The 19996-nt window shown below is 41.5% G+C and overlaps 1 protein-coding gene across 2 annotated transcripts in view; it reads left to right on the top strand.

The window, feature by feature from the left end:
* Positions 1 to 19996, top strand: part of LOC139275091 (TBC1 domain family member 8-like) — a 105926-nt gene that overhangs the window by 20789 nt on the left and 65141 nt on the right. For both annotated transcript variants that reach the window (XM_070892082.1, XM_070892081.1), the window contains exon 2: positions 18573 to 18683. In XM_070892082.1, coding sequence (XP_070748183.1) covers positions 18573 to 18683 — 111 coding nt within the window. The remainder of the gene's footprint in view (positions 1 to 18572; positions 18684 to 19996) is intronic.

Raw genomic sequence — 19996 nt, 5'->3', positions numbered from 1 at the left:
GCCCTTCCACCTTTCTTTTAAAAGCTTAATTTTTAGACCCTCCTCGAAGGCTTGCAAACAGGTGCAATTAGCTGAAACTCCCAATGGAGATTAATTTGTCCTGGGGGTATGGCCAATTTTGTGGGCGGGGCCGGTTTCCAGTGAGATTTTTTTTAAACTAACGCAGAAGATCACGGAAACTCGATTTGCACTTTGAAGTTCCTTGATCTTTTGCGCTGGCTTGGCTCTTTTTGACTGATTTGCGATTGGAAAAAACAAACACACATCAGCTCTTGCCCTTGATCTCTCGAGTTCCATGTCTCGTCACTAGGTTTAATAGAGATATCTGTACACTGTAGGAAAAATAACAGTAATGTATCAATATATTCAATCCGTACTCTCTTTTTTGGTGCATCACATTTCACTACCTTTGGTTATTTTTACATCCTTTGTTGATGACCTTTTATGACCTTTTCTAGATAGTTTTCACTTCTCTTCAGCTTTTTAAAAAAAAATGATTGCATGGCAACAACCAATGTAATTGCCTCTGAGAACCAGCATACTTGACTGTTGCCTAATCTTTCTCCCTTCTCCCCACTGCCCTTCAGTTTGTTCAGTCCTATAAAAGGATTTGCTTATATTTCAATTTCCAAAGGGTGACCCAGAACATTAATCTGTTTTCTTCAAATGCTTAAAACAGAACAAGGTCAGTGATGTTCAGTGAGAGTTGTTCTGTGTAATAGGTTTCACTCTCCTGTCCTCCCGGGTCACCTGAAAATACAGATGGAACATAAGAGAACTATAAGGATGAGGATAAAGTCACTAGGCCCATACGACTACTACCCCATTGTTGCATCTGACTATATTTTGAACAACTCCCATGGGTTTTTTTTTATCTTCACGATCCTTCCTGACTTTATTTTCAGCAAAGAAGTCCTTGATCTGTTTTAACTTTACTTTCCACATTCCATTTATGTCACCTGTTCCTTCATTTCTGACCTTGCCGATACAATTTAATATTTGACCTAGTAAAACTCCTGTGGTGATGTGCACACAATTAACACTAAGTTAAGTCTTCAGGTTGAATAGTGGGGAGGGGCACAAGTGGGAGGGAGGTAGGGTAATAAACATGAGTATGCAATGAGTTCTGATGTGTTTCATATCCAAACCTGCTTGATTCACAAGTTGTAACCTGGTGGCAGAAGCTGGTGTGCTTAAACCCCCAGGAGCTAAGAGTTCATAACTGCAGAACAGGAGCTGAATTTTAAACTGGTGTGCAGGTGTTGGGATTGGTGGGTTAATTGATTTTCTTTTTCAACAGTTGATCCTGCTGATTGACTTTTTTTGATTGATTGCTTATTACTTTGGTCTTGGTGCTTTAGGTGCAGGGTTCCTTCTGTTTTTTATTAATTAATTGCTTATTACTTTTTGTGCTTTGTTTCGTGCCTGGTGCTTGAGAATGTACTTGCCTGCGCTGATTTCTTAACTCTCCAAGGGTTTTCTGTTCGGACCACAAGTGGCTACATACGCTAGCCTAACTATTAGCTGTCCAAACTAGCTTAAATGGCCAAAACAGGCGTAGGTGGCTGGTACGCTTGTTTGGGGGGGGGGGGGGGGGGGGAAAACTAAACTTAAAAAAAAAAAAAAAAATCCTAACTAACTCACTTACACTGGCGCAAATTAAATGTGCAGAATGGGGATTTTCAAGATACTCCAGAAAAATCAAGTTGCTCCAAAAAAAAACGGAGCAGTTCCTGGGCAAATTTGGGCTGGGGGTGGGGGAGAGCACAGGTGACCTTGCAAAGCACTAAACACCTTCAACAACTAATACAGATCTTGTACTGTAACTTTTGCATAATTTACACACCTTCATAAAATCACTATCATTTATATCAGAAGTTGAATTTTGATGGTGCTGACTGCCTTTCTTATCAGCAAACAGTCTAGGAACTTTACTAATTCGAGCAGCTTGTTCTTTTTCTACATTATTTAAAGAAACTCCCTCTCCCCCGATTAAAAGGCTCCCCCCACAAACCTGTTTCTTGTAGCCCTGAGTGGTTTGAGTCTTGAACTCGATTTTATAAAGTCCAAAAGGGATATTGTCTTTAGGCATTAATGCTTTGAAATTTATTGACATAGATGTGATCAGTGACACAAATCAGTAGCTTCATTCCCCAGTATTGTGTCTCGAAGAATTCCACCGCAAACGTGCTGTATGTATGACTCCAGGTGCTGATCTGGTGGCCCGGACTCGAGCTGCTCCTCCAGCTCCTGCTCCCCCGGGCTCCCTGGCAAGCTTCCCTTGGCGCACACCGCACACACACACTCTGCCGACTGAACGGGAAGGGCAGCACTGGCAGTAGGGGATGCAGGCAATGGGGGTGCAAGAGGCTACAACAATGAACTGGAGTCTAAGGTAGCGGCCGCCCTGTGCGGCAGGCCACTCGGCCAGGGATAGGGGCGGTGAACATCCGGTCCTCCCTTCGGCCAGGGCTAGGGGCAGCGAGCATTGGGCAGCGCTGGGAGGGTGAGGAGCTACTGCGCATGTGCACAGCTGCCGGCACTGTTTGGCGCAGGGCTGGAGCTCCACCCTCCCCCCACTGATTGCCACACCGCACCAGACCCAAGGCCGGTGCACGGAGCGGGGAGAATCAGCAGCTACATTTTGCCGCTGTTTTTGGAGTAGAACGTCTGTGCGCTGGAAAAAGGGGTTGGGGAAACTTGGGGCCCTAAAGTGTAGAACCTTGCCAATAAAATTCCAGTGTTAATGGAGGCATTTCAGGTGTTCCAGCTTTTAAGAAATCAACTGGGAGCTCTTGAGGTGCCAGTAGCAGCATGCCTGCAGTTTCCAGTTGAGAGGAATGAAGAGATGGATGTACGGTTTCATTTTTCATATTTTTGTCTAACTGCTTTGTAAATTTTCAGCAATATTTCTTATGACTCACTTTTAAAAAATCTGGCATAATTTTACATTTTGGTGCTAAATTTCATTTGCCACTTGTCTGGCAATAAGACATTCTAAATACTCTTGCCAGTTTTCAGCTACATTCTCTGTCTCTCTAGCTCTTGTTTTTAGTGTCATCGGTAAATTGGATGAACTTAGTTCATTTCGATATCTAGGTCAGTTATGTCGATTAGGATGGGTGTCCAAACACAGTCCCTTGTGGGACTCCACTTGGCATCCTCCCTCCCCCACTACCCCCTCACTTGCCCAGATCTCGAGTATTTGTTTCCCTTTTTGTTCTCTTCAGTTCCATGTTCCCCGTACTCTTGTGGCTTTAAGTGTTCTTGGAAGTCTTTCACAAGTTTTTTGAAATGTAAAGAATATTGTAGCATGTGCCGTGATCTAGGAAGTAGGAGGGGAAGTCACGTGGAATGTGGCTTTTTTTTCTCCTCATCCCCTGGGGCTGGGAGTTATCATCTCTCCCAATGTCCACTATGACCATCATAAGCCTTTTTTGTGTGTTTCTGCTCTTCACTCCCCTCTTTCTCCATCCATCTCCCCCCCCCCCCCCCCCCCCCCCCCCAACCATACCCAAAGTTGGGAATTGTAAAGGCATCTCCTCGTTGCAGCAATACTCCTGAAGGAAGTCTGCAGATATCTCAAGTTGTTTAAAATAGTAAGCATTTATCCTTAAAGATACCTGAACAATTGTGGATTTATTGCTGCTTAGTCTGTATGCTTGGTGGTCTTTTCTTTTTTTTAAAAAGCACTAGTCCATCTCTTGCGTAACACCTGGGCAGTCAAGACTAAGTGTCATCTTAAGCTGATGCAGGGTTAAAGTGCCAGGCATAATTTGGATCAGTGTCTATAAATGTAATTCAGTCCCTGTTTGAAATAAAGTAATATATATTCTGTCCTTAATCTTGTGTGTTTTCATTATGAATTCCTATGTCTACATTTATAATGTAGCTGCCGATGTAAACTTGCCATTGCTGGAAAACCCCCTCCATCAGTCCAATATAAATGTGGATGTCGGAATGCATTCTTGATTTTTCTATTAATAGACCGGGAAAGGGTAGAAGAATGGGACTAGGTGATTAGTTCCTTTAGAGAGCCAGTGAGGGTGTGATAGGCCTCTACTGTAAAATGCTATAATTCTATATTTGTCCTGGAGCTTGGAGTCTGAGAGCTAGCTTGCTGACTAGTCAGCCAAATTCCAAATTAAAATTTGATACAAAAGCAACTTGTTTTTCTAGATGTCGGCTGTAGTTCAGTGGTAGCATTCTCACCTGAGTCAAAAGGTTGTGGGTTTAAGTCCGACTCTAGAGAGAACGGCGAGAGCATGCAGAAATCCAGCGGAAAGAGCATGTGGCAAACCAGTCCCACCCACCCCTTCCCTCAACGACTATCTGTCCCACCTGTGACCGAGTCTGTGGCTCTCTTATTGGACTGTTCAGTCACCAAAGAACTCGCTTCAAGAGTGGAAGCAAGTCTTCCTCGATTCCGAGGGGCTGCCTATGATGATGATAGATTGGAGCACAAAATCGATGCTGACACCAGTGCAGTACTGAGGGAGTACTGTCAGAGGTGCCATCTTTCAGATGAGATGTTGAACCGAGGCCCTGTCTGCGCTTTCAGGTGAATTAAAAGATCCATGGCTCTATTCCAAGAAGAGCAGGGGAGTTCTCCCCAGTGTCCTGGACAATATTTATCCCTCAATTAAATCACTCAAACTGATTATCTGGTCATTATCACATTGCTGTTTGTGACCTGGCTGTACATACATTGACTGCCATTACATTACATCACATTACAACTTCATTGGCCTCAAAGTGCTAGGGACATCCTGAGGTTGTGAAAGGTGCTACATAAATGCAAGTGTCTTTTTTTTTTTACGGCAATGGTACCCTCTTGTACAGCCTGTGAGCCCCCTCACAAAATCCAATTCTTTCTCGCTGCATTTCCACACCCTGCTCCCGCCAGGACTTGAAATTTTGGCAAGTCTTTTGAGGAAAACATTTATTGTGTACGATCGAAACAACAACAGCCAAATGAGACAATTGGATGATGTCTGTTCATATGCAGTTGTCTGTTTACTTTCCCAATTCTCCTTTTTCTAATCTGCTGTGGCAGCCAGATGTGAATTTCTATGCATGCCTGTGCTCGACAGAATGATGAAAGATTTAATTCCTAGCCTGATGGACTAGAACAAATAAGACACCCATGGAATACTACTGTGGACAGAATTATTTACAATAAAATCAAGCAATGTTTGTAATTCTGTTACATTCTTCATTCTGTATGAAGATAAGTGCCAATTCTGAACCTGAAATGACCTCAAATTGAGTAATTTATAGGGCTTTCTGCAAAAAGAGCTTTGAGCCATGATTGATTTACTTATTTAATTAACACACACATTGCTTATTTATCTAAAGCCCAAATTAAATAGAAATTTACAGCGTAGAAGGAGGCCATTCCGGCCCATTGTGTCCGTGCTGGCCGACAGAGCCACACGGCCCTTGGTCAGCAGCCCTAAAGGTTACATATAAACTTATAAACAATGACTGAAAGGCAAAGAGCATCCAGCCCAACCAATCTGCTTCACCACAACTGCAACAACCCTTGTACTAAAACATTCTACACTCCACCCCAACTGGAGCCATGTGATCACCTGAGAGAGGCAAAAACCAGATGAAAAATCCAGGCCAATTTAGGGAGAGAAAATCTGGGAAAATTCCTCTCCATCCAGGTGATCTCCATCAATTAGGAAAAACTGGATTGGTGTTTATACAAAAATTCCAATATTTGACACCTTTTTGGGGAAGGAGCAGGTGGGGATGCAGAATCTGGCTATGTAAGTTTGTGATGGTGCAGTGAGCAAGTTGCTGCTTTGAATTGTAACTCTTGATCAAAATTTAATGACTACCGTATTAAGTAGTTTGAAGACTAATTTTGTACTGTGCTCTTCATACATTGTAGTTGCTTTCAAATGCTTATTACAGTCCATTTAAAAACATTGGGTCCTAGAAAATAATATTTTACCAAATTTCTATAAATCAAACATTTTTAGCTTGCTAATCCTGTAAACCCATTGCTGTTCAATCATTTAATTGTAATGTTTACTGGATCTCTGAAACATTTCAGTATTAAGGTCTTCAGAATGCAAGCTGTTAAAGTGCTTTTAAGCCCACACTGCAATTTATGTGTGCACTAGGTCCGTGCAGCAGAGCTGGTCTCCAGTTATCTTGGTTAATCCTTGCCACTGGACCAAGACCTCGCTCCACGATCACCCATCACCCCTGTGCTTTCTGATCGGCATGGCAAGCGAACCCAAGGAGGGCAGAGAAAATGTTTCAAGGACACCCTCAAAGCTTCCATGATAAAATGCAACATCCCCACCGATGCCTGGGAGTCCCTGGCCAAAGACCGCCCTAGGTGGAGGTGCATCCAGGAGGGAGGGCGCTGAGCACCTTGAGTTCCGTCGCCGAGAGCAGAAAACAGGCACAGGCAGCTGAAGGGGCTTGCGGCAAACCAGTCCCACCCACTCTTTCCTTCAACGACTGTCCCACCTGTGACAGAGATTGGTTCCTGTATTGGACTAAGAACTCAGAGTGGAAGCAAGTCTTCCTCGATTTCGAGGGACTGCTTATAATTTTTGCTTTCTGATCTACATTGGCTCCCGGTTAAACAACGTCTCGATTTCAAAATTCTTATTCTTGGTTACAAATCACTTCATGGCCTTGCCCCATCCTATCTTTCTGTAATCATTTTCAGCCTTACAACCCCACAAGATGTCTGTGCTCAAATTCACCCTTAAATTCTGCCCTCTTGAATAATATCCCTCATTATAACTGCTCAACCATTGCTGGCGCAGTGCCTTTAGCTCTTTGGGCCATAAGCTCTGGAACTCCCTCCCTAAACCTCGCCGCCTCTCTACCTTTCTTTCTTCCTTTTCAAGATGCTCCTTAAAACCTACCTCTCTTTAAACAAGCTTTTGGTCATCTGTCTTAATTTCTTCTTTTGTGGCTCGATGTCAAATTTATCTGTTTTGTCTTGTAACACTGATGTTGAAGCATCTTGGGAAGTTTTACTATGTTAAAGGCGCTAGATGAGCGGCGAGTGTTTGTGGCGAGATGCGGTGAAAGTTTATGGCGGAGGAGCGGTGAGAAATCGTGGCGGTGCGACAGATGAGGGGGGTATGGGGCCCAGAAGAGCTGAGGGTCCAGGGACAGCACTCGCCAGCCCACACTGCGATGTGTGCGCACTAGGTCCATGCAGCAGAGCAGGTTTCCAGTCGTCTTGGCTTACCCTTGCCACTGAATAAAGGCCTAGCTTTGTCAAGCCTGTGTTAACTGGTGTGCAATGGTCACCACACTTTTATATAAAAAAAAATAATAATAAATTCACACCGGCATCTTCCACGCCCTCAATTGGAGTTCAGGACTGGAACATCGGGTCTTTCATCGAAACACCTGTGAACTCGAAGCAAGTCATCCTTGTTCGAGGGACTGCCGATGATGAACTCTGTCAATCCCGTGTGGTGGCTGGTGTGCAACAGCCACCACACGTTGCGTATAAGGTGGCCAAGGTTAGTGGCAAACTAGAAGATTGGGAAAATTTTAAACAACAGCAAAAAATGACTAAGAAAGCAATAAAGAAAGGAAAGATAGATTACGAAAGTAAACTTGCACAAAACATAAAAACAGATAGTAAAAGCTTTTACGATTATATAAAACGGAAAATAGTGACTAAAGTAAATGTTGGTCCCTTAGAAGATGAGAAGGGGGATTTAATAATGGGAAATGTGGAAATGGCTGAGACCTTAAACAATTATTTTGCTTCGGTCTTCACAGTGGCAGACACACAAACCATGCCAAAAATTGCTGGTCACGGGAATGCTGGAAGGGAAGACCTTGAGACAATCACTATCACTAGGGGGGGTAGTGCTGGACAGGCTAATAGGACTCAAGGTAGACAAGTCCCCTGGTCCTGATGAAATGCATCCCAGGGTATTAAGAGATAGCAGAAGTTATAGCAGATGCATTCGTTATAATCTACCAAAATTTTCTCGACACTGGGGAGGTACCATCGGATTGGAAAGCAGCTAATGTAACGCCTCTTTTTTTAAAAAAAAGGACAGACAAAAGGCAGGTAACTATAGGATGGTTAGTTTAACATCTGTAGTGGGGAAAATGCTTGAAGCTATCATTAAGGAAGAAATAGCGGGACATCTAGATAGGAATAGTGCAATCAAGCAGACGCAACATGGATTTATGAAGGGGAAATCATGTTTAACTAATTTACTGGAATTCTTTGAGGATATAACGAGCATGGTGGATAGAGGTGTACCGATAGATGTGGTGTATTTAGATTTCCAAAAGGCATTCGATAAGGTGCCACACAAAAGGTTACTGCAGAAGATAAATATATGCGGAGTCAGAGGAAATGTATTATCATGGATCGAGAATTGGCTGGCGAACAAAGCAGAGAATTGGGATAAATGGGTCCTTTTCTGGTTGGAAATCGGTGGTTAGTGGTGTGCCACAGGGATCGGTGCTGGGACCACAACTGTTTACAATATACATCGATGACCTGGAAGAGGGGACAGAGTGTAGTGTAACAAAATTTGCAGATGACACAAAGATTAGTGGGAAAGCGGGTTGTGTAGAGGACACAGGCTGCAGAGAGATTTAGATAGGTTAAACGAATGGGCTAAGGTTTGGCAGATGGCATACAATGTCAGAAAATGTGAGGTCATCCACTTTTTTTTGGGGGGGGGAAGGGAAAAAGAGAGAAACAGTAAAAGGGAAATTACAACATGCTGCGGTGGAGAGGGACCTCGGGGTCCTTGTGCATAAATCGCAAAAAGTTAGTTTGCAGGTGCAGCAGATAATCAGGAAGGCGAATGGAATGTTGGCCTTCATTGCAAGAGGGATGGAATACAAAAGCAGGGAGGTCCTTCTGCAACTGTACAAGGTATTGGTGAGGTCGCACCTGGAGTACTGCGTGCAGTTTTGGTCACCTTGCTTAAGGAAAGATATACTAGCTTTGGAGGGGGTACAGAGACGATTCACGAGGCTGATTCCGGAGATGAGGGGGTTACCTTATGATGATTGAGTAGACTGGGTCTTTACTCGTTGGAGTTCAGAAGGATGAGGGGTGATCTTATAGAAACATTTAAAATAATGAAAGGAATAGACAAGATAGAGGCAGAGAGGTTGTTTCCACTGGTCGGAAAGACTAGAACTAGGGGGCACAGCCTCAAAATAAGGGGGAGCCAATTTAAAACAGAGTTGAGAAGGAATTTCGTCTGAGAGTTGTGAATCTGTGGAATTCTCTGCCCAGGGAAGCAGTTGAGGCTAGCTCATTGAATGTATTCAAATCACAGATTTTTAACCAATAAAGGAATTGAGGGTTATGGGCAGCGGGCGGGTAAGTGGAGCTGAGTCCACAGCAAGATCAGCCATGATCTTGAATGGCAGAGCAGGCTCGAGGGGCTAGATGGCCTACTCCTGTTCCTAAATTCTTATGTTATGTTAAAGAAAATCCACGCACAGGCATCTTCCACCATTCAATATGTAGTTCGGGACCTGGAATATTAGGTCCTCATTGAAACACCTGTGAAGTTTTTGGCATGGAAGCAGGACATCCTCGATTCGAGGGATTGCTTATGATGATTTTAAGTCATTGCATTGTTACGTTAATAGTGGAACTCAGTTCTGCAGAGATGCTGTGATTGAACACTGGTTGAATTTTCTGAGTGGTTCTGTTTACAAGCTCGGTCAGGAGACTCTGACTACGTAACACTATTTCTATTGGAAAGGTAAAACCCACCCCTCAAAGTTTTCTTGCGTATCCTTAAAGAAAATTACTAAATTAATTCTAGTAACTTCCCAATATATTTCATCATAGGCAGTCCTTCGAAACAAGGATGACTTGCTTCCATGCCAAAAAAGGATGGGTTCACAGGTGTTTCAATGAAGGACCTAATATTCCAGGTCCTGAACTACATAATGTAGGGTGGAAAATGCCTGTGCGTGGATTTTTTTAACGTGTGGTGACTTGCACACCAGCCTTTATTGTATATCCAATGCAAGACCCTTCTGGAGTGAGGTTCTATTTTCTTTATTTCTCTAAACTGGTGTCCTTGTCTGACCAAGACTGAGCAAGACAATAAGAAGGACTTCCTGCAGCAAGGTTTAGATGAAGTGCAGATGGAAGATGATAAAACCAGACACTCAACCTTCTGGGAAATGTGAGTTGGTCTCTGGAGACCTTTCTGCATCTAATCACTAAAAATTATGCAAGAGACAAACATTTGCACATGCTGTACTTTTGCCTCAATTGGATGCTGCAAACTGTGGTCTTACTAGAAACTGTACTTGTTGATTGCCTACCATTTTTTTGATTTATGATTTCTCTGGACAAATTGAACTGCTGTAGTCAAACTATCTGAAACACCTTGAGATGGTGCTCTGGTGCCTCAAACATGAAGATCCCAATTGTAATAATGTAGATGGAAGCATAAGATTACAAAGATATTAATAGTCAGTGAATGGGCAAAACTGTGGCAATTGGAGGCCATCCATTTTAGATGAACAAGAAAGATAGATCAGAGTTGTTTCTAAATGGTGAAAAGCTGGAAACAGTAGAGGTCCAAAGGGGTCCAGGTACATAGATTAAAGTTTTTATGGGCAGGTACAGCAAATAATCAAAGACTAATGGAATGCTGGGCTTTATATCCCAGAGAATTAGAATTTAAGGTAGTAGAAGTTATGCTGCAGCTATACAAAATTAGGCTACAGCTGCAGCACTGTTCAATTCTGGGCATCACACCCAGAAGGATATATTGCCCTTGGAGGGAGTGCAGCAGAGAGTGACCAGAATGATATCTGGATTCCAAGGGTTAAATTACAAGGAGAGATTAGAGAAACTAGGGTTGTATTCCTTTGGGAATTTAGAAGGTTAAGGGGTGATTTGATCAAAGTTTAAGATATTAAGTGGATCTGTAAGGATAGATGGAGAGAAACAATTTCTGCTGGTTGGGGAATGTAAGACTAGGGGACATAGTCTAAAAATTAGAGCCAGACCTTTCATCATTAACAACTTGCATTTTATATGGCGCCTTTAACGTAGTAAAGTGTCTCGGTGCTTCACAGGAGCGTTGTCAAACATCATTTGACACTGAGCCACAAGAATATATTAGAACAGATGGTCAAAGAGGTAGGCTTTAAGGAGTGTCTTAAAGGAGGAAAGATGGGTATAGGGAGGGAATTCCAAAGACTAGGGCCTTGGCAGCTGAAATCACTGCTGCCAATGGTGGAGCAATTAAAATTGGGGATGTGCAGGAGCGCAGATATCTCCAACAACAACAACATTGTATTTATATAGCGCCTTTTAATGTAATAAACTGTCCTGGGGTGCTTAACAGGAGTATGAAAAGACAAATATTTGACACAATCATATAAGGAGAAATGGAGCAGATGACCTAAAGCTTGGTCAAAGAGGTAGGTTATAAGGGGCATCTTAAAGGAGGGCGGAGATGTTTAGGGAGGGAATTATGGAACTTGGGGCCTGGCAGCTGAAGGCATGGCCGCCACAATGTTTAAGCAATTAAAATCGGATGCTCAAAAAGCCAGAATTAGAGGAGCACAGATATTGTGGGGGTGATGGGTTGGGGGCAGGGGCGGAGACTGGGAGAGTCAAGGCCATGGAGGATTGAGCATTTTAATATCTAGGTGAAGTTAGGAAACATTTCTACATGCAAAGGGTGGTAGAAGTTTGAAACTGTCTTCTGGAAACAGCAGTTAATGCTAAGTCAATTAATTTTAAATCTGAGATTGATCGAAATTTGTTAACCAAAGCTATTAAGCGATATGGGGCAAAGGTGGATATGTGGAGTTGGGTCAGAGATTGGCAACAATCTCACTGAATGGTGGAACATGCTCCAGGAGCTAAATGGCCTACTCCTCTTCCTTTGTTCCTAATAGGAATTTGGATTTTTGGGAATAAATTGTGGTCATTATTTGGACCCTGATCCTTACATGGATTTAAGTTTTGATACCCAACCTTGGCTAGTTTCATGACCAATTAGGCACTTGGTTAAAATCTAACAGATATTAAGTGACCTTTGCCTCCTTTTCCTCCTTGACAGCAGTCAGCCAAGTATAGTTAAAAATAACTTTGTAAATAGTCTTGCTTAAAACATGACTTAAAAGGTGCAAAGTTAAAACAAATATACCACCTTCCAAGGAGAATTAACAGCTTTAGGCCTTCCCAACAAAAATTGAGCCTGGGGAGTGGGGTTTTGTACAAAAGGATAATAAACCTGTCTTCTCCTTTCTGCAACATGCCTTGCTGGTATTAAGAGTTCCTATTTGTTTTCTATCTAAATGCAGCACTTTTAATACAGATCTTTCCTTACTTGAATGATTGTACAATTATTTTAGGGTTTCCCTCTTTAGTTAACACTTTCCATGCTTTTTTTTCTAGATTCAACTATCTCAGCACATTACAAAATACATAAGCAATGCAAAGTTTCACGTCACAAAAGTCTTCAGTTGGCCATTGAAGGAAACGTTTTTTCTTCCCCCTTTTTTTTGCTCCCTATGGCTCAGATGACTCTTGAAGGCTGGATTCCCCCAAAACTTGTAGCTACAGTTTCATTCCTGTTGCTGTAAGCATCATTTGAACTGTGAAGCAAGTAAAGTTTTATTCAAGATGGGCACTGAAGTATATTTATAAATGGCTTAAACAAATAGTTCCCTTGGCAAGTGGATCAGATGATAAATTGAGGTTACAAATAAAAATTCATAACCTGTTTCTAATATATCAACAGCTTTCCAAATTCCTTTTTTTTGTCTTATAGTATTTACCAACTTGCTGTTTAGTTCTGAAGCTTAAATTTAGGTTGTAACTTTAATGTCTGGTGTAAGAGTTTGCTTGCTAAAGTTAGAATTAAACCTATAGGTATGCAGATGGCTTTTCAAAGCCAGGTTTCTGCTTATACTCTTGACCACTTGACTGAATACAGTCCAGCTCTAATTTGATGCTGCCTTTTTGTTTGCATTTATTTTTCTTTTTTTCCCCACACTCCTGGAAACCAATGTTTTTTACACAGTACCTCTGCCTCCTATTGGTCATTATAGCTAAATTAACATTAGTAACAGTAATTTGTGTTTTGAAATATTTTACTTGTTGCTTATTTAATGGACATAAATGTGTCATGCTGGATTAAATATTTCATTTCTCCAAAAATGAGTGACTCTGTTCAGAGAATACAGCCAAAAATGATTAAGAAATGTTCTGATTACTAAATCAATTTTGTTTCTTTACTGGGATAATACCAAGAAATGTTTTCCAGGCTTCCAGCAAGAGGATAATTGTTTTGCTGTTCGTTCAACGCTCATAAAACAATTTTATTGAATAAGCTATCCAGGCCATATCTATCTGCAAAATTCAATCAATTTGTTTATAAGCAGACTCTTGTATTGGCTACACTAGAGATGAAGAAAACAAATCAAGTGATCTTGTCCAGTTTGTGTTTTTCTCTTGCCAGTTTTCTTTCTTCCCTCTCTTGAATGTCAGGCTATCCTTCCACTGGTGCCGATCACACTGGTTCTTCAGCTGTGAATGGTGATACAGTTGGCCCTGATTCTGGCCTTGCCTGAAATCCAAGGTATTTCCTGCAGGGCGTGCAGGATAATGATTAGGTGTAGGAACCCTAGCTATTTCTCAGGTCATTTTGGCCTCCATCTTTTGTTCAGCCAGCCAAATCTAGACAGGTAAAGGAAGGACATTGAAGTACTTTTGAAGTGTTTTCACTATTGTAATGTAGAGAAACATGGCAGCCAATTTGTGCGCAGCAAGCTCTCGCAAGCAGCAATTAAATAAATAACCAGATCACGTGTTGGTTAAGGGATACAGGTTACCACTGCACACTTGATCTCTTGTCAAATAACAGGCTATATATCTCTGCAAATGACTGCAAATTAAGTTTATTTCAGAGATAACATTAAGCAAGAGCAAACAAAGTAGATTTAATTGGGTTAAAAGACTTCACTTAATTTGCAGTCTCAGTTTCAAAGTAAATATTTTGAAGCTCTTGGATTTCAGAAGTAATTACCTTACTTTAGACTAAGTCTTCGAGATGTGGGCTTTTCAGTGAGACGGTGCAGTTTTCTCTGACTTGTTGGATGCCTTCATGAGTCTGGGTGAGAGTATCTTTTCGAACTGGCATCAAATACCAGACCAAGTATGTGCGTTTCATATGCATGTAGGCTGAAGCAACCCCTTTTTAGCTAGGGGCAGTAGAAATTTATATATCAAGCTTGCCATCTTAACTTGGCTAAAACATGTTTTTAAAATATATGGAAATAGTCAGTTGTTCTGATTCAAAACCAGACTGGATGTGTCATAGTATCTCATTATAGAAAGGATATAAAAGCAATGATAAGGATGCAACATTGATTTATTTTGGATATTACCAGGAATGAAAGGGTTAGTTATTTAAGACGTTTTTCCCGCTGGAGTTGAGAAGGTTAAGGAGTGATCTGATGAAATACATTCAAGGTTATGATCGTGTTAGGTGTGGTTTGTTTTCATTGTTTGCTGAGATTGTAATAGGAGGAGGGACCCATGTGGTCACACAGAATTAAATGGGAGGTCAGAAAAACATTGAGGATGGTTGGAATGCGGGCTTCTTTGCATAAACTGTTAATTGAAGGGAATAGGATCGTTACATGAAAGAGGAATAGGAAAGTTATGGTAAACAAGCAGGTTATATTAGGTGGCTTATGGAGAAAAACACTGGTGCAGACTTGATGGGACAAGTGGCTTGTTTGTGTGCTGTAACATTCTATGAACTCGAAATTTCTTTCTTTAGTAAAATAGAAAGGGAAAAAGTGCAAATACTCGGAAATCTGGAATCAAAACAGTCCTGCTACAGAGCGCATGTGAAATGTCACACCTCTTTTCTCTTTACAGACACTGACTAACCTGTGTAATTCCAACAGTATATTTTCATTTCGAGGTTCATTCTTCAACGACATGAATAGGGAATTTATCCTATGGTTGGAAACACCAAGCAAAAGCTTTGCCATGTTGGTGTTTGTGGTGCTCTTCTCTGTTCTTGTACTTAAAGCCTGGCAAGCAGCTTCAGCTTATGTTTCCTCCTGTTGGCCTTTGCTGCTGTGAGCTGCTGCTCTCTCTCCATTGCAAAATAGGGGTTTTAAATAAGGTTTTCAGTGTTTTTTTTAAATGAGCCTGACAATTTCATTTTATTAATCTCTGTGTTTACTTTGCTCTGTGCATTCCTCTATCAGTCTATTGGAACTGTCTGTTGCATCTTCTCTGCTAATGGTGATATCAAGCTCTACATTGAATACCATAGACACTTGTAATTATTGACTCTGGTTTTATAGATTGCCATGGCAATTCAGCAAATCAAACCTCCATGACGTGTCATCTGGAATGTTATCTTGTTGGCAAGAAGCCCAAATTTGATAAATTTCAAGAGACCTGAAAGATACGAAGTGCATTCCCAGCTGTAGTTCAGAACAAGAATCCGATTCAGACAAGGATCTTTCTTGGGACTAATCTTGTAAAGCAAGTTGACCAGTGTTCCATGCTAGCCTGAAAGTTCAAGGTCCTGTGAATCTTGGCCAGTCTCCTCCAGCTTCATTTGTAAAGCTGGTTGTAAATGTTGAATGTCACAACCCTCAATGTGACTAAGCTTGAGTGACGTTTGGACAGCACCTATGTCACTGCTGAATGCTGAGGCAGTCATAAGCATTTTGGCTGTGACCAACATGTCCCCTCAGAAGTTGAGTGTAGCAGAAGACCCTAGCCTGGCTGAGGAACCTGTTTGTCCTGCAGGCAAGACCCTTCCTCGGTATTTGCTATTTACATACCTAAAAGGTCCCATATTGTGCTTTGCCATTCCAACTTTATCTCATCACGTGATCTAATCTTATTGTCAAGTCAGCTCTCCTTTCTGGCATCAGTGGAATCAAATTGTGTTTCAGTTTTACTGGAATCACCTGCTCCACTGGTATTGCTTGAGCTGACCTGGGCTGGTGGATGATAGTGAGTTGCCTCCTTGTATAGCCATTCCAGCTTCCAGTGGCCTTTTCATCTGCTTAATTTGTGCAAGGCCTCACATCTTTGGTTTTATGTCAGAGAGCTTTCAGCTTAGCATACACTTGGTGGATTTATCCTCCTTGGGTTCCTTCCAGATTATAATATCCCTTCTTGTGTGGATGACTTTGGTACTGTAAAGGAAAGTATGGGTCAGTTCCAATCATTTCCTGTCCACAGCCCAGGCTTCAGTGCAAGGAAGATGATGGTACAGCACCATGCCCAGTCACAGAAGCATCGATGGAAGAGTGGTATTGAAACTTAATTTCCAGCTTCCAGCTGGCAATCTCCTGGACCAAGTCGGATTAAGAATTCTTAGGGACGCTAGGAACCAAAATCATTTGGGACCTGCACCCCCCACCCCCTCCCTTCACCCACATACCCCTTCTTTTCCCCTGCCCCATATCCATTAAAACACACATGCAAACTGCATGGCAAGTATCTGTATCTATAGGGTAACAATTCTGCTGACTCTGCCTCACCCCTTTGAACTTTTTTAAATGCTAGAATATTTTGTTACAGCAGTTCTATGCAGTTTTTCTGCTTCATGGTGATGTTTACTTGGGTCTTGTATTTGGCTGAGGTCCTTGAGCAAGGGCCACATTCTCGTGTGTTCCTGGAGCTTAGTTTTTCTTTAACTTTCTATTTAATTTTTTTTTTAGTTGGATTTCATCAAGATTTTCAAAGTTCATCCCAGGCTTGGATTTAAATATTCTGTCTTGCCAAACCTAGTGCTTGTACTTCTTGCTGCCTTTCAAAAAAATAGGTACAACTACTTTTCAAGCCAAGCAAGGGTTGATGTCAGGAGCCTAAAGATTGTTTGCTAATCACATGTTCAAGTTTGAGAGTGCACTGGAAGTTTTAAAGGGAACTGGTCTTCTGATCTTGGCTTAAGCACATTTGCCCACTCCTCCTTCCCGTTTCATCAATCTTCTAATGTTGATGTGTGCTGGCTCCTGGTGCTCAAAATGTTTCCTTCCTTGTTCTCGGTAATCTGGCAGCCTTTGGTCAAGGTACAATAGTATTGAAGACTGAATAGTTTCAGAAAACAGCAAGCCTTACAACTGTTTAGGGTCGCTAGATCAATTCAGTGTAATTTAACTTCAATACTGCTAAGATAGAATCCAACCAGGACTGTGTCTTGATCTGCCATACCTGTAATTCTGAGGCTGAATGATGAATGTCGTCATCATCATCATATGTGGTCCCTTGAGCGAGGGATGACTTGCTTCCACAAGTTCACAGATCCTTCAATGAAGGACCCAATGTTCCAGTCCTGAACTCCAGTTGAGAGGGTGGAAGATGCCGTGCATGGATTTTTTTAACGTGTGGTGACCGTTACTCATCAGCCACCACATGGGCTCGACAGAGCTAGGTCTTCTAGTGGCAAGAGTTAACCAGGATGACTGGAGACCTGCTCTGCTGCACAGACTTAGTGCACGCACATCGCAGCATGGGCTGGCCCGTGCTGCCTCTGGGCCCCGTACCCGCATTCGCTGCACTTTTGCCCATGATGTTCCAGGGTACGGCACTCCAGCTCTATTTAAAGCCCCAACCTCGGCCCACGATGTAGCCTTAATATAAAACCTTTTTTTTTACTTGTTTATTTTCATTATCATTAACTACTTTGGCTTTTTTGATTGGTTAAATTGTGAAAATGCAAAAGGTAATACTGACATTACAGATAGAAAAGGTGTCAGCTTGACTCTAGTAGCATTGTAGTAAATTTGCTGTATTTGTGATTGCCAAACTGTTATCTATTTAGGATGCAAGTACCAGAAACCTGCATTCTACAGCATGAACAATGGGAGCAATATTTAGTGCTTGGCTCTTTTGTTACAAGATCTGCTGCTATGGAGCCAAGCTAACACTTTTTATGGGCACAATTTTCCCCAAAGCATTTTTTTTGGAGTACTTGATCTCTCGCTCTCGCTCTCGCTCCTTTAACTCTCCAAGAGTTTTCTCAAGAGGCCAGCATGTGTGGCCAAAGTTGCCTAAATGGCCATTGGCATAGGTGGCTGATAACGCTTCCTTTTGAGAAAAAAAAATTAACGTAACTAACTGAGTTACGCTGGTGCAAATTGATTGTGGAAACTGTTGATTTTTAAGTTGGGACAGAAAAAACAGCAGGGAATACTGGGGAAAATTGAGCCCAGAAGTGTCAGCTTGGCTCTGTAGTAACACTTTATTTAGTAAATTTGCTGTATTTGTCATTGCCAAACTGCTATCTATTTAGAATGCTGTCAGTTTGCAGCAAGTACCGGAAACCTGCATTCTACAGCATAGACAATGGGAGCAATATTTAGTGCTTGGCTCTTTTGTTATAAGATCCTGGAGTGGCGTGGTAGAGTTGGTTAGGATTATTCAGAGCACTGTTCGTGCAATGTTTCTTTGTGTAGCTACCAATAGAGCCAAGATGGGATTCTTTTAATCATCATTTGAGATGTAGTTCAACTGTAGCTGTTCGAGATTATTTATTTTACATCACATTTTTACACACTGCTGTCCACAGGTCTGCTGGTGGGTGCGTTAGATGCAGTGCTGGACTCCAATGCCCGTGTCGCACCATTTCGAATTTTGCATCAGATGCCAGGATCGCAAGTGTATTGGGTCATAGCCTGTGGTATGTAAGACCTGTGTGAATGTTGGACATTTTTCTATAAGAAATTGTTACATTTTGAAAGTCTCAGCATTATAAATTTCTTAATGTGCAATAGATCTGTACTAAATAGTCAAGTTTATTTGATTACGAATATAATCCTATTTTTTTCAAATTTGAAAAGAGTTCAAGGTTTTTCTTTTGAGCTGTGGGGAAGATACTTTGCTAGCATTACTGGCTTGCCTTTCTCAGCACTGACCAAGTAGTAAAGTCACATTTGGAAGTTGATTTTTCTACTTTGGTTAGCACCTGCACCTATTCGATGGGTTTGGATATGACATTTAAACTTTGCTGCTCTCGAGATCTCCACCCCTTCACTCTCCTGGGCTGTGAAGTGACATGGCCTCCATTAGAAGAGCATTCTACTTGAGATGAATGACTAAGGAATGTCAAGACCTGACTTGCAAAATAAACCATCTATTGGTCTTTGAGAAATTAGTAGCAAAGATTGTCCTGGTTGGAAAATGAAGATTGTGTATAGATCGAAATGAGTTTTGAAAGAAAACAATAATTGGGTGGAGTAAGAGAATATATCCAAAACTTGGATGTGTTCAAAGGCAAATTAAGGAAATTAAAACTAAACCTATTCTAAATAGTTGCTAAGTTTTTTTTTTTAGTTTTATATTTTTATTGATTCTGTAGTTTGATGGTGAAGATTTGAATAAAGATCCTGAAGTTTATTTGCTTAATACTTCTGAAATAGAAATAACAAAGGTCTGTTAAAATCTGGTCTGGTTCTCCCTCGAGGCAAGCCTTTCCTGCTGTCTTCTCCCAAAATGTACGAACACTGACTCAAACTGGTCCCAATCCTCTTTCATATTGATATCTATTTTATGAAATTACTTCCATTTAGAAGTCTCCATTTGTTCCAGTGCCAAGTTTTACAGTTAACTATAGAAAACTGTAACATTTTTGCCAATATATTTGCTGGAAAATGTGATTATTAACAGTCCCATAGTAAATTGGTACTTTGTCAAAAGCTGGATTTATACTTTCAAACTCAGTTGGAATGAAGGTGCAAGGTGATATTTAGTTATGGCTTCATATCACCCACCCAACAAAATAATTTATGCTTAAAAATTGGCTAAATCTTTTGCTTTATAAGGGATATCCAAATTTCATTGTCAATATAGCAGGTCCAGTGTCAGTGCATGCGTGTTGAAGAGCAGCTCCCTGGAAAAATCTGGAAAACACATCCAGCAACAACTGGTGCCAGCTCTTCCTCCTTGGGATCCTCTGGACTAGATGCAGATTACCAGCTTTGCCTAGCCTGATGA

The sequence above is a fragment of the Pristiophorus japonicus genome, chromosome 10 (genome assembly GCF_044704955.1).
Source record: "Pristiophorus japonicus isolate sPriJap1 chromosome 10, sPriJap1.hap1, whole genome shotgun sequence".
NCBI classification, from domain to species: domain Eukaryota; kingdom Metazoa; phylum Chordata; class Chondrichthyes; family Pristiophoridae; genus Pristiophorus; species Pristiophorus japonicus.
The sequence above is the reverse complement of the archived record's forward strand: the minus strand, read 5'-3'. Positions and strand labels throughout refer to the sequence as shown.